General features: G+C 40.3%; 1 protein-coding gene across 6 annotated transcripts in view; it reads right to left on the bottom strand.

The window, feature by feature from the left end:
• MTCL1 (microtubule crosslinking factor 1) overlaps positions 1-14,566 on the bottom strand; it is a 118,935-nt gene that overhangs the window by 91,063 nt on the left and 13,306 nt on the right. For all 6 annotated transcript variants that reach the window (XM_055705349.1, XM_055705347.1, XM_055705351.1 and 3 more), the window contains exons 2-3: positions 6,567-6,791; positions 4,930-5,088 (exon numbers count right to left, since the gene is read on the bottom strand). In XM_055705349.1, the coding sequence (XP_055561324.1) occupies positions 4,930-5,088; positions 6,567-6,791 (384 nt within the window). The remainder of the gene's footprint in view (positions 1-4,929; positions 5,089-6,566; positions 6,792-14,566) is intronic.

Raw genomic sequence — 14,566 nt, 5'->3', positions numbered from 1 at the left:
CAAGAAAACCTATGTCAAGGGGGAGGCAACTGCTACACCAGAGGGCCTTGCAAGAGAGAAAGAAAGCAACGTCTCCAGTTGCTCCCACTCCGGTCCTTCTGCTTTCAGCAGCAATATAGACTGTCACCTGCTCTGTAAGGCCATCCCACAAGCAGTAAATGACCCTTTCTTCCCAGTTATACAATTCTCATTCATTTCTTGCTACATTATTTCATAGCGCTCACATCAAATCTTTCGGCAGCTGCTACCCCCATCCCTAAACCTCCCCTCTTTTTGTCCAGTCTGGCAGGGCTACCCTTCCCCAGCAGTGTCAGCACTGCCACGGCCGTGCCTTTCTCTTCCCTGGCTGACAATGCCAAACCCAGACAAAGAATGCAAGAAAATACACATTTAGCAGCTGTGAACAAGCAACCAACTCATTCTCCTCACAGGGAATAGAAGTGGGTCCTGTGCCATCTCAGAGCCTTTCTACAATAAGTAGCAAAAATGGTTTATTCTTCCCCAGGTGCAGAGTTTTTAGAGAGAGGATTACTTGCAGGGGAATTAATGAACTGTAAATAAAGGCACCCAACACTTGCTGAGCATGATTTCATAGCTGCTTAAGCTTACACTAAAGATAGATCATCTAGTTGTGAAATACCTTGCTAAGAAAATATAAGGAAGACCTTCCCTAAAGATGCCCTGGCGGCTCCAAGGAAACAATGTTTGGGATGGGTTAGATGTTGAGTGGAAGATGTTCAGATCTCACAGAAAATCCACTTGCTTTTATCAAGCCTTTGAGAAAAGATCTGGTTTGTAGATGCTCAGGACAGAATTGGTAAGGGTTTTCATTATTACAAAGAAAGAAAACTTTGGAAAAAGTTTTCTGAATGTTTGTTGGTTGACCAAGTTAAACTTTTAATATACATCAGTATTTCTCATGAGCTGAATTAGGATATTAGAAAGAGGAAAATGACAGTTGCAGGGATGTTGCTGAGGTAATCTGTTAGTGATAGAGTAATTTTTTTTCCCCTGGAAACCCATTGACTCAAACGGCAATGTTAATAACTTACACAACAAGAAAAAAGGGAATCAAGCCTTGGCAGGGATATGTGTGCTTATTGAACCTGTGAGGGTACACTGCCTTTGCTTCTAAAGTTATAAGGAAGCAGCAGCTTTGGTAAGTCACAGAAAATCCTAGCAAGTTCCTAGAAGGAACAGTTCTTAGACACATCTCAGTTTTGTAGGGATATGCTACAAAGAAGTGTTCACAGCAGTAGGAAAATTCTGACACTTTCATGGAGACTGCCACAAAAAAAGGCATCAGAGGGAGGCCTTTTTACCAGTTGAAAAGTTCAGAGAGAGAAAGAGGAGAGTTGAATAATGGAAACTGAAAAAGTAGGTGAATGTAACAGTGGAAAAAAAAAAAAAAAAATCAATGAACCACAGGGCTACAGCAGTTAGAGAAGGCTGAAATGGAAAAACTTTTACAGCCAGTAAAGTTAAAAAATATTCCGAGAGAAAACATTATTACCCAGTGAAAGAAGTAGCTTCCAAATAATCAGTGGAAGTATTTCAGGCAGGAGTAGCAGAGTAATGAACCTACACAGCAGTAAACAAACAAAATCTAAAAAAAAATAGGAAGCATTATGGGAAAGGAAAGCAGCACCATATTATCTTTTGGCTAAGAGGACTGAAAAAAAAGAAAGTAGAGTGGCATGATTAAGCAAAGTGAATGCCATGGTGCTGATGAAGACATTCAGAGAAGATCAGTGTCTAACTGGAAGACATCAGATTTGGATAAAACCCACAAGTATTGCTTAAAAATCCTTACTGATCCATACCTCAGCTCAAAACACATCTGTAGGAAAAGCTGCAAAAGGCTGGAGGGATGGAGCACACTTATGGAAAACAGAACAAAAAAGGGAAAGTTATACAATTCTCATTCATTTCTTGCTAAATTATGTCATAGTGCTCACATCAAATCAAAAAAATAGAAAATTACCCTAAAAACCTGGAAGTGATTCACCAATGATCTGAAAGCTCCTTACTGAAACAATCAGTGAAAACCAGAATATTTTGATGACGGAGAGTGCCTGGCAGATACCAGAACAAAACAAGAGTCTTAGATGTGGTTTTGATAGATTTTGCAAAAGCTTCTGAAAGCACGTTGTGAATATGGGACATGCTTGGGAATACAGAAGCATCTGGGACTAGGGAGGGAAGTGCGTTAGCTATGACACAATGGTAGGAGATAAAAGCACTGTGAAGGACATGGCAGGTGACTTCTTGTCACCTTTCCTCTTGTTGTAACTGCTTCTATTATTTGCAAAGCTGAAATACACTGAGAAATGTTATTTAGTGACAAAAGAGGAAAGCCTATCTCAAATCTACTTAACACAACTTGAAATTACATGGTCAGGAGGAGGCAAAAATTAATTTCCCAGTTAAAACTGCAAGGTTTTTTTGAAGGAAATAAGAATTTTATTTAGACAGAGTGAGCCTCTACACATTTCATACCAAAAGAGTCTTGTTGAAAGTATCACAGGAGATTGAAACAGGTACTGGGATGAAAGAATACATAACAGCACTAAACATCATAAATGTAAGGGGTTCTTCAAAATATTATGATAAAAACCAAAGATGGCTTTAGCGTGCTTTCACAGATGTGTATAATTCCTAAAGATATTTCAGCATGCAAAATATGTTGAAGGTAGCCATCCGCTGCAGTGAGAAACTGTACCTGAGGGAATTGTACAGCAGGACAAAGCAGCAGTTAGCACTGGATTAAGCAATAAACACAAACACAGATGTTTAAAATACACAACAATATTACAGAAAATGAGCATATGGTGACAGTGAGCAAATACTGTCTAACTGAGTCTTGGGGCAACACTCTAACTGGGCAACACTCTGGGACTGGATATGAAAGATGCTTCTTCTAAGTGTCAGCCTTTCGATAGAGAAGATGTGTAGTCAGGGTGGATTGGCAAGAAGCTACATGGCCTTTGGGTCATTTTTCTCCTGATATATAAGGCACTAGTTTTCCCACTGGATGTCTATAATACATTCTTTTAGAGCTTTGTATGCATTAAATGTTCCTAAAGAGGCATTGCTTCTGGTAGTTATTTGAACACATCTTAAGGCAAGAATATTTTTTTTTTTAGCAATATCAACAATGCTGCAAACACATACTTATCTAGCACACATATGACCCTGTTTCTCCAACTTTTGGCTCATCTGTCCTTGTGTGACCTGCCGAGGACCCAAACCTCCATCTTCTCACCTACTGTGACCTTGTGAAATTCTGACTCCCAGAAAACCCACCATTACTGGTAAAAAAAAGCAGACTATCTCTACTATTACTACCACTACTACTACTACATCTTATCTACATCTTATGCCCTGTTGTGTCTCCAGATCAGCATGAATGCAGCCCATCATTCTACCGGCCATCTCCCCCTTTCTCTAGGTCCCCTCCAGCCTTTGCATCTTATGGGGTAAAGCCTGCTTCCAAAGTAAGGGTACATTCACTTCGACTTGCAGTGCTGCAGAGACCCAGTTGAGCTAGTGGGGCTTCCCTGCCCGGCTAGGCTGCAGCAATCTAAGCAGGAGGGTAAATTTAGCCTGGTTAGAGCTAGCTTGAGACTCCAGCACTGCTGGACTGGTTTCTTTCCTACTGCTCACCCACAATGTAGTTTCTCAAACTGCTTAATCCCAAAGACCATCAAGCAGTATCTAGTGCACCTGTATGTCAGTCAGCAGCAAGTAATGCGTTTGGCACTGTGGATGACACGGTATTTTTGTATGGAATCTAGACTGCAGACCCTGTAACATGGTATCATGTCCATTAAGCACAGCATTCACAAATAACATTGAGAAAGAAGAATAGCTAAAACATCATGCAGACCTTATCTTTTGTGTCAGGCTGCTATGTAGTCTAAGCAACACTGATATTTACATTGGCTGATGATGTGTCCTGTTACATACAAAATATTCCAAAACTCTTGCACTGGACTCGTCCTAACCCAAATGCACAGAGAAATTAAATATGGGTTGTCCTTATAAAACTAAGTCAGGCTTTGTGCCAGTTGACTCACAAGCAATGTTTGAAAGATTAAAATAACACATAATTGTACCACCTCTCTAAATCGGACCAGGGCTCAGAGGATAAATGCCTTACCTCATTATGTTTAAATGCTCTATCTCAATCTGGTTTAAAACAGAGCAGAGGCTGTGAGCTGCCAATCTGCTGTACTGTCAGAATAGAAATACCGCTACAGACCAGGATGTGGCCTCCACCGAAAAACCATGCTTAGTGTCTAGCTTTTATTTGCTGTCCTCTGCTCCTCAGCTCACTTGCTTCCAAGGATCATCGCTTCACCCAGTACAACTATGCGTCAGCACCAAGTGATGTGATCCCCTTTCTCACCAGACAGCAGTTCTGCACCTGAAGTGCAACGTTATTTATACCTTACAGACCACATTCCTGCTGCCTTGCTCATGCTGGTGGCTCCCACTGTCACTACTGCGGAGCACCAGCCAAAACGGCAGCTTGCCTATCTGAACCATCCTCTCAGAGACAAGTCATGCACACCTCATTTGACTCTCAAATAGGTGGAAGTCACAGTCTGTGTAAAGGAGAGTCAAAGCCAGCTGGAGTCAAATCAAAGATAGTTTTGCTCCAGTAGGAAGAAAGGCTTTAAGGAGCTGGTTCAAAATGAGACAGAAGCCCTGTGAGAAGCCTCAGACAAAAGTCCTAGCTTCATTGATTGACGTCTCTATTGCTTCTATATTACCAAGGCATTTGGGACATACAACAAAGGAGACCTTTGGGGCAATTGTACAAGCAATATCAGCAAGGATTTAATGTAGAAATCAGTCTAAGACGTCTGTGTGTCAAATTACCCATCTAACCCAGCAACACTGCCCTGCATGGCTTTTGCTTACCTCTTTTAACTTGTCAAGCTCATTTTGCAGTGTCTGCTTGGATACTTCCACCTCAATAATTTGCTGCCGAAGGATTTCATTTTCATCTTCTGCTTTAACACGTTTCTCCTCCACACTCTCCAGCTCATGGTGCAGTCTGACAGAAACATCTTTGGCTACCTGGTCAGAAGAGCACAAATGCGTGAAGAGGATCCATGAGGAGCAACAGCTACAGTATGTCTCCTACAGCAGGAAGCGTATTACAGCCCTAGACAGCCAAGAGATTTTTAATTCAATTATGACTCTGTTGATGAAAGACTCCAAGGCTTCCAAGTACCAAAACAAATATTCATTTCTAATAAAGAAATCCAAAATGAAAATAAATTTGATTACCCGTCTCCAGCTCCTTCTCCACACTATGCTACAGCAATGTCATGAACAGCAGAGGGAAAGAAGCAGATACCAAGCCTGCCCATCAAAGTCCCAGCATATCATGTTGGTGAAACAAAAGATGAAGAATTGTGCTAGAAAGTTGTCAGGTCATCGATCAAAGCCTCATCCATGCAGCAGTCTCATCCACCCAAATTTGCTGCCTAGCAAAACTCTAGCTAGGCAAGAGTGATATGAAAGCACAGAAATATATGCTATCTTAGGTCTTCTGAGTCCAGCCTAACAAGAATAAATATTACTTCAAAAACATTTGGAAAGGTGATTCATCATGCAAAATGATGAATTACTGAATTATAACAAGTCAGCAAAAACAAAGCAAAAAACCTAAAAAGACTCAGTAACTCTTTCATTCAAATCTGTGAACAAGATTTTTGTTGAGTAATGTATCATTTCCATGATGAAAAGGTTATCATTTGTTTTCTATCATAAAAAAAGAAAATTAGGCCTGACATTTTGAAAAGTTTGACATGTCACTCTGATTTCCACTGCTGTGGACCAATCATTGCAGTTTCAGAATATTTTATGGTTTGCATTTTTGAGTACAAAATGCTTAGTAATTCCAGTGGTAAGCAGTCCCCCTCTACAGAAACTATTTTCGAAACAGCTGTAAGGTAGCCATATTAAGAAGAGTAAAGCTAGATAAGCATCCTGCCTATACAAAGCTTAGCCTTGATGGAAACATTTCTGAAAAACGTTAAGACATGTTCCCGTATGAACATAAATTTTACAGGAATTTGTGTTTCTATGGGAAGTGCATTTTGATTCTCTATCTGCATAAAATATTGTAAATCTGTTCCTGTTACAAGTAACTCATTAGGCTCTAATAAATGCAACTTTGACTAGGGTTTTTTTTTCAGTTGTTCGGCATAAGCAAGAAGTGAAAAGGAAGGAAGCTGCCTGAATTGGGAAAAGCATATCAGATTTTGTTGATACAGTTTTGCAAAGCTAAGGATTTCAGTAAAACAAGACCCTTTAAATCTTTCAAATGCACACACGTAACTTGACCATATTTCTTTCATTCTTAATGGGAGCATGTTTTTTACTCACTAACACATCTTTTTATGATGATGAGCTGAATATTTGTTCTCCACCACAGAAGAAGGAAATTGGTCCTGACATTTGGAGAATGTTTCACGTGTCACCCTCCCATTGCAGAGACCCACATCCCAGTCAGCTGCTTTCACTGTGAATATGAATCTCTCACACACCTTTAAATCTTGTTCCAGGCTCCTAATAAGCTCTCCATCCACATGGCCTGTTTGTGCAACTTTCAAGCTCTTCTGTTCTGCTTTCCTGAGACGATATTGCAGAATGCGGCAATTCTTGTTTGCCCGGTCCAGCTCTCGCCGGAGCTCCTGCAGCTGGTAAACATCTTCCTCTAAATAGCTGTCACGCATTTCTTCCATTTCAGCCCGAAGTTCATCCAGTTCATCCTGTGAGAAGTCAAAACAGTGCTCCATCATACCTCTAAATCTCACCCGTGGGAGTAAAATAGGAAACATGCTCACTAGGATACCATTTTAATGAAGTGATACAGATAGCATCATGCAGCTCCAGAAGTCACAGGAACAGAAGTTTTATTCCAACATTGACTAATTATGCTGAACTACATCAATGAGTAATTGTTATATTTCTTACAATTGCTTTAAAAATTCAAAACAGACCAGACACTTATCAGTCTCCTGAAATTTGTAACACCTTCATTTTACCATCTCTAATTAAAATCAAAAGTGCATAATACTTTACCACTCTCTGAATGGATCCCTTACTTTATTTAGACTACAGTAAACCTACTTAAGCAAGTACCTCAGCACCTCTGTGTGATGTGCCTTTTTCACAACCAGCACTTCCTAGAAATGAAATCTTCCCTCAAAATCTTTAATGAGTCTTTATACCAAATACCAGAGTGCTCCATATGAAAATACTGTCTCATCTGAGCCTAGCACTGTGCACATGACTAATGACAGATGGGTTGGGCGTGGGAGAAAGTGGGTTTCTGTTGTGTGCACACACATTTCAATAACAGGACCACAGGGAAAAAAATCAAACCTGTGCCCGTGGGAATAATCTGGTCATTCTTTTCTGGGCTTCATGAACTGTCCCAGTTCCATATTATACCATGGGTGGCACATGCTCTCTCAAGTCAGATTTAAAGATTTACGGCTGAAAAGGATAAGCTCTATCATTCCCATTTGTTTAATCTGTGCATGACTGAAGCTCCAGAGCTAAAACTCTTATAAAGGTCTTCCAAGAACAGAGGTGTAAGCCATTAAACTGCTGCGTGAGGGGAAAACTATGACTCTACTAACTTTGAACAGAGGTGGGGGAAAAAAGTCAAGAAAAAGAGCCAGGAGGAGAATATTTGAAATGAACTATTCATTTTTTAAATTGTTTTCTTTAAAATTACATTTTATATCATAAAGACAAATTTTTCTGTGGAAAACATATCTTAAATAAGATTCAAGGAGAACTTGCACCAGAGCTAGCTGCACAGTCACCTCACTTCAGAACTGTAAATGATACTTGAAATATCAAGGACAGCTGGAGAATATTTCACACTTGTATCAGGTGGAAAAGACACTGCTATGGAGTTAGCTCCCATGACAAGGCCCCCCCTTTCCAGGCTGGACTGCCCCTGTCCAGTCCCTCCATGAACATGTCTGCCTACATCCCGCCGGTGGTCCTCTCAACCATTCCCCCTGCCCACAGCCTAGCTGGATGGACAGTCATGTTTTCCCATGTATTCATCTTTCTCCACTGCAGCTTTAGAAACTAATGAGGGACAGATCTCGTCACTGAGCACACTCACGACCAAAGGAAGATGTGGCAAACTTCTTTAGCCTCGTCAGCATAGTTATGTTAGAATTACAGTGTAACTCCTACCAAAAGCCCAGCCATGTATAAAAATTCCAGTGTTTATACAGCTATGCTTTAACTTCAGTTTAGGGTAAGCACAAGGCTTGTTATTTCCAAAACGACCATTCTGGACCCAGCAGCGAGGCTTTGCTCCAGCAGTACAGCCCTCCCAGGGCTCTGCACAGTTCTCTCTAGATGCTCTGAAAGGACAGGCAGGTTTTCTCACAAGCCCACCGTATTGCTATACATTCTCAATATATTCAGATTTCTGCTGTAGGAGCATCCTGTCCCACAATCTCCCTGGGACAGCTGCAGGAGGAGGAGATTTGTGTGGCTAGAGAAGCTCAAGGGTTACTCTCCGGTGAGCTGGATGATGCTCACGCCATACACTGACTGAAAAGGAATAGTATAAGCATGGTAACAGAAGTTACCTTTGCAGCCACGACATCCTTAGAAGTTGAAAATACATTAGTTAACCACAAATAGCAGACTGCGAGGAAGCAAACAAGCTCTGCAGACCAAACTCAGCAAGATTCTTTCAAAACAGTTTACGGTCTCGGCCCTATCTGTTCCTCTTCAGGGTACAGCCAAATGCTCTGGCCAATTTACAGCCAAAACCCTGCTGAAGTTTTGATAAATGATTGATATTTTTTAAAGGAAAAACATAGCAAAGTATGCTTGAGTAAACTGGGAAGGAGACCTGGTTTTCCTTTTCATGTACACACTTTATCACTATGCTTCATGTTTATAGATGCTTTCAAGAGGTAAAGTAAAAGTTCACCCAGCAAAGATGGAGATGCAGAAGAAAATGTCAAGGTTTTAGAAAAGGGTTAAAACGTAGCAGTGGCTTTTGAACCTAAGAAAAGGAGTACACTTCTGTGTTATCAGTTTATGAACTCTAGGTATTTTGGCTAAGGTACTCATACCAAAAGTACATTCTTTACCTGTCAGAGCTAATACAGCCCTCTGGGATGAACAGGACCAGAATTATTGCCTAGGGCTGTCTGCAGACTCTGAAACTGAATCTATCTCAACTGGATTTAAGTTCAATTAACTTTTTAATATTATCTTCAGAATGCTAATGTTAGATTAATAATTTGGTTGTAAATTGAGAATTTTGAAATACAAATCCACAACAAACGAAGACATCTGTCGTCACCAAATTAATGGGATCTGGTTTATAATCTGATGTTTATGTTTCAGAACTAAGCAATGGCTTTCATGTATTAAGTGGCCTGCAAAGAGCAAGTATAATGGTATTGCTCATCTCTAACTTCCTTATTATCTATATCAGGTTTTGGAATTAGTAGAGCTGGTTGGCTTCTAAAGACAAATAATCCACAATATTTGACTTCAAAGCTTTTACTACAACCAAATTTGGAAAGTGAAACTCATATAATTTTAAACAACCTGATCCCTGAAACAGTCATCCCATTGAAACCGAATATTCCCAAATCCTCTCAGCAGGCATGGGAGAGCCTTAAGAGTCACTCTGTCTCCATTGGAGACTGGGATCCAGCATCTGTCTTCCCACCAAAAAAGTCCCCCAAAGAGCTGCAAGCATTGGCATGAGCTATATTTCAGGAGGTAGGCCTCTCTAGGAAAAATAACATTTTTCTCAATCTCCCTTACCAGCACAATTCTGACCTTGCAAGTCTGTGATTTTTTTTGTTATACTTGCCTCTGTTTTTGGTTATAAATACAGTTTGCTTTTCTCTAGTGTAATTTTGCAGATGAACTGAAATTTAGGATGCAATCAAGAAGGCTGTACTTTAAAACCTCGTATTGTTCTCCTCTCCGATATTTGTGTTTAAATCAATTGAGCTTGTTTTCCATACTTATTTTTCTTCCTCCTCCCAAAACTTTCATATAGAAATCAGACTGTGCCCCGACCCCTTGTATTTAGGAATACAGCATCCTTTGAACGAGCTTTAAAACATGGCAATGTCAATACAAGCACAACAAGGGCGCACACAGTTTTGCTCGTTTCAGGAGCAGAAGCCTTACCATACAGGCTGCACACAGCGCCTGCCCACTTTCTGCTGTGTAACCGCAGTGCCTGGGGCCTGGACCTACATAGTCTGTCCAGCCCAGGGATGAAAAACCCAAATGGGACACACTAAATCTATTTGAGTAGCAGGATGAAGTCCTATTTTTATATATTAAAAATATATATACAGAGGCATGTCGCCACTGAATGTCAAAATATAGGAATATGATATATGCTCAGATTTTGCATGACAGCATACAATTATGGATGCTGGGATAATCTTTTACTGGTTACAGTAAAGTCATAATCTTGTTCTTGATACAGGCCACAAAACCAGCAGCAAGGGTATAGATGCTTCCAGCTCATAACAGTTTATTCTCCTTGGCAGGTACTTGTGATTCTGCCATAGACGCTGAAACCTTGTGTAAAGCATCTCCTAAGTCAGAGCTGTTACAATTACACCAACAAAACCAGGGCAGCTTAAAGTGCTTTTCTAAAGTGATGCATGCACACAAAATGGAGGAAGCTAAGTTAAAGATCCAGAAAACTGGAAATTGCAACTGAAACTGTGATGGTCCTGCTTACTAAACTAGAAAACCTATGGCTTTGAAGGAAAAGCATGCCCATCATTAGTGAAATCAAAGGTAAATGCAGCAAAGCCAGGATCTTAAAAATTCCCAAACTCAGTAGTTCACAAAAAAAAAAAAGATAATTTGGCTGTGAGGCAGTTGAAAAAAATACATAAATCCAGTTCCTGCCTTCATTGAAATGTATTGTTCATATTACTATTATTATTGTGAGTGAGAATTAAAGCTTTTTCTCTCAGGAGGTATTGAGCTTCACACTGTGGACTTTAATATTGTAAAACTGAAGAAAGAGACCAGAACAGGCACTTAAAAGTAATTAAAACAAAAGTAAGAAAGCGGCCACCCCTCTTTGTGCATCTAAAAAATGGAGAGCCTGCTCCCTTCCTTAAACAGGGAGGACCTGCTCTGGCATCCCAAAGTGGTAATTGAAATTGGGAGGTTGAGTGCTGGCATAAGAAGCTTCACTTTGCTGTACATTCCTGTAGGGGATGAGAGCCTCCTCCTGATCCCTTTTAATTTGATGGTAATTACATTATCGCTTCCAGTAAGAACAGCACCAGTCAGAGTCTCTTGGAAGAAAGAATGTTGTTTAGGAAAAAGCTAAACTGCTTTTCTTTCTAGAAGTCACTCTGGTGATCAGAAAGAACAAATGGAAGTGTGGGAAAGAAAATAACTTTCTAACTGGCAGTTCTTTCCAAATTTGCAGTAGAAATCCAAGTTGCTCCTGAGTCTAACCGCTTACGGTTTCAGGTACTTGGCCCAAATGACTTCCTAAAGGCCAGCTATTTGGGGTGTAATAGGGATCACTCATCTGAGACTCATGGGGCAGCTGTATGAACGCAGGGCCATGCTTAAATAGCTGCTCCACTTGCAGGATTCCCCTGGACTTCAGTGCAAAAGCAACAGAATTAGGATTCACTGTTTCCCTGTCAGTCTACCAAGCCAAGGTGAGTTGCCTGAAAGGGGAAAGGCCGTGTGCAGTTTACATCACTGCGTAGCCCAAATACATACTGATGGTGCCTTTTCACATCTGTACTGTGCAAATTGAAGACTTGCCTGTCAGAAGAGAAGCCATTATCTCATTAATACCTTAACTGATGTCATGCTTGCTTGTTATTGATTTAATTTATAATGAAGTATAATTAAGGGTAAATTATAGGAATATGCCTTGTTTAGGATTCTTACAAAAAAAAAAAAAGAGAGAGAGAGAGAAAAAGAGTGTCAGGCCATGCAGCTATTACACTAAGTAACCCATACTCATATGAGTCATTCCCACTGAAAAGACCAGGAATACTTGTACAACTGATGAGCTGTGTCTACCCAGCCAGTCAGGTTGAGATTCGTAATGAGGTTTAAAAGTAAATTTTCCAATCACCCTCACTGACAGTGCACTCAATTCAGCCCACAGAGTGCACAAGAACCAGATTCCTTCTGAAATTAAATAAACAGAGACTTATAGTCCAAGGGTGCACCAAAATGTGCTGCATTACAGTTGTCCAGAGGACTCAAGAGTAAAACACATACATGATGGGGATGTTTCATTCAAGGGGTCAGACTAAATACAGTCCGAAGTAAGACCCCTAAACTGCATGTAAAGACAGAGGTAGGGGCTGATGCATCAGCACCAGCTGTGTCTAGGTCAGCTTGCTGATCTACCCTCACTGAGCTGAATTCTAGCTAATACAGAAAAAGCTCTTAACTCAGAACATACATAGAGACTAAAAACTGGAACCCAATCATAAGTCAAAAGAAAAAAAAAAACAATTTTGGAAATTACTGTTAGGGTGAAATTACATGCATAAAATAGCATAAAAGATGTACAGATACTGAATTCTTTACTATGCATTTCAGTTATGTATATTAGCAAACTGAAAGTCTTCATGCTCCAGTGAATTAGAATGTGTGCCCAGAAGTTATATACTAACCTGGAAATAAAAATGTATGAAAACAACAAATTGTATTGTATCTAAAAAAATGCAGATGAAGGATGAAATTTGATTGTTTATGTAAAAAATGTAAGAATTTATTAATTTAGCCAAAAGTTATATTTATAGATTTTGCCAGTGGTATTTTCTAAATAGAATGTTATTTAATATACATTAAATAAAATCAGGGGGAGTAAGTAAGGAAGAAAGGGTAAAAATTACGGTGCGTAGCTGCTATTGTGCTGGCGAATCCAGAAGTTCTAGAAAGTCCTTGATAAATCTAAGATTCATGAACTGTGATTTTACATAATCTCTGTTTTTGTTTTTTAGATATCTCAAGCTGTCTATATGTAGGAGATGCTGCTGCTGCTAAAGAATAAACACATCCCCCATATCACTTCACAGCAGAACTGCAGTAGGGATAAATACGCTATGGAAGGCTTTGGTTGGGAAGAAAATAACAATAGTTATTTTTGCCTCTTGCAAAATATGTTGATGAACCTGAAGTCCCTGGGCCCCTGATAGTATTTTTCAACTCTCAAACCAAACCAATTTACAAGTCGTGCACCAATCTGATGCTGTTTGAAGCTTGTGCACAAAACAAGGTAAGAACTGAAAAAAAATCATAGGACTGTGAGCACCTGTTGACTTCAGGGCTAGTTTAAGCCTGCAGGATCCCAGGAGAGCAAGGGCAGTGTCTGGCAGCTTTTCTGCTTCATTCAAGCATTACCCCCAGTGTTGTTTCAACACACTTCCTCGACTGGGGTGGCTGAAGCTGTTTGAGCAGTCACCTTGCTGGTGCAACATCAATACAACTATTGAGGGTGACCAAGGGAAACTATTGCCTAGTGCATCACAGTTAATCCTCTTCAGGCAGTGACAGGGACACAGCTGGGGCTAACAAGGCACATGGCCTCACCATTCTTCCCCAGAGTGACATGTCCCCTCTGACAGCTGACCATCCCTCCAGCCGAGCCCAGCCACGCAGGTTTTATGCCCTGGGCAGGGTTATTGCCTCTGTTTTCTTTGGGACTGCCAGTCACCAGGTGGGAAAAGCAGCATGTTAAGCAGAGACGGGGCATGAGCTTTGTTTTGCTAACCCCAGTGACCCTCAATAAATGGAAAAAAATTAGTCCCGTCACTTTGCATCATTTTTGCTCTGCAAAACCCTTTCACATACACCACTCCCTGCAAGTTAATAAAAGAAATAGTGGTACTCCTCCTCATGAGTTCATCGCAAACCTAGGGACTAGAAGATCTACAGTTTCAAAGGAGCCAAGAAATACAATGTAACCTCATATGACATGCACTGAGATGTCAAACAAAAATGAACATCCTATCAGAGTGGAACAAAGGGCCTCGAGTGGCCCCTTATTCAGCTTGTATCCAGCATATGTCACAGGTGAAAATGAATAAAGAAAGAATAAAGGCAAAACAAGATAAACAAGATGATGATCTAATAAATCCAAGATAGTTTAGAATATATCTTTGTGCTAGTGCACACTGCAGCAGCATTTCTGGCATGCTGAACTTACACCAACGCCTGCACAAAGGGAAGGCCCTGTAAAGCAAAGCAGAGCAAGCACCTGTTTCATTTTAAGGGCTGTATAAAGTGTTATGCCTCATGTAAAGAGGCTGCTTTCACATTGTGGCCACGAAGGATGTAAAGAGAAAAGGGGCATGTGTCATGACTAAAATACCACTGCTGTTTCTGCTAGCATGTTTGTTTAATTAAAACAGTCTGAATAAAACTTTGGCCGAAATAACGCAAGAACATTTTTAATTGCTAAAATTTGGCTCCTTTTCCTCAGGATCCTTCATCCTTCAGAGGGCTCTATACCACAAACAGC

This window comes from Falco cherrug, chromosome 3, assembly GCF_023634085.1.
Source record: "Falco cherrug isolate bFalChe1 chromosome 3, bFalChe1.pri, whole genome shotgun sequence".
Lineage (NCBI taxonomy): Eukaryota > Metazoa > Chordata > Aves > Falconiformes > Falconidae > Falco > Falco cherrug.
Note: the sequence above shows the minus strand (reverse complement) of the source record. Positions and strands in the feature narration are given on the sequence as shown.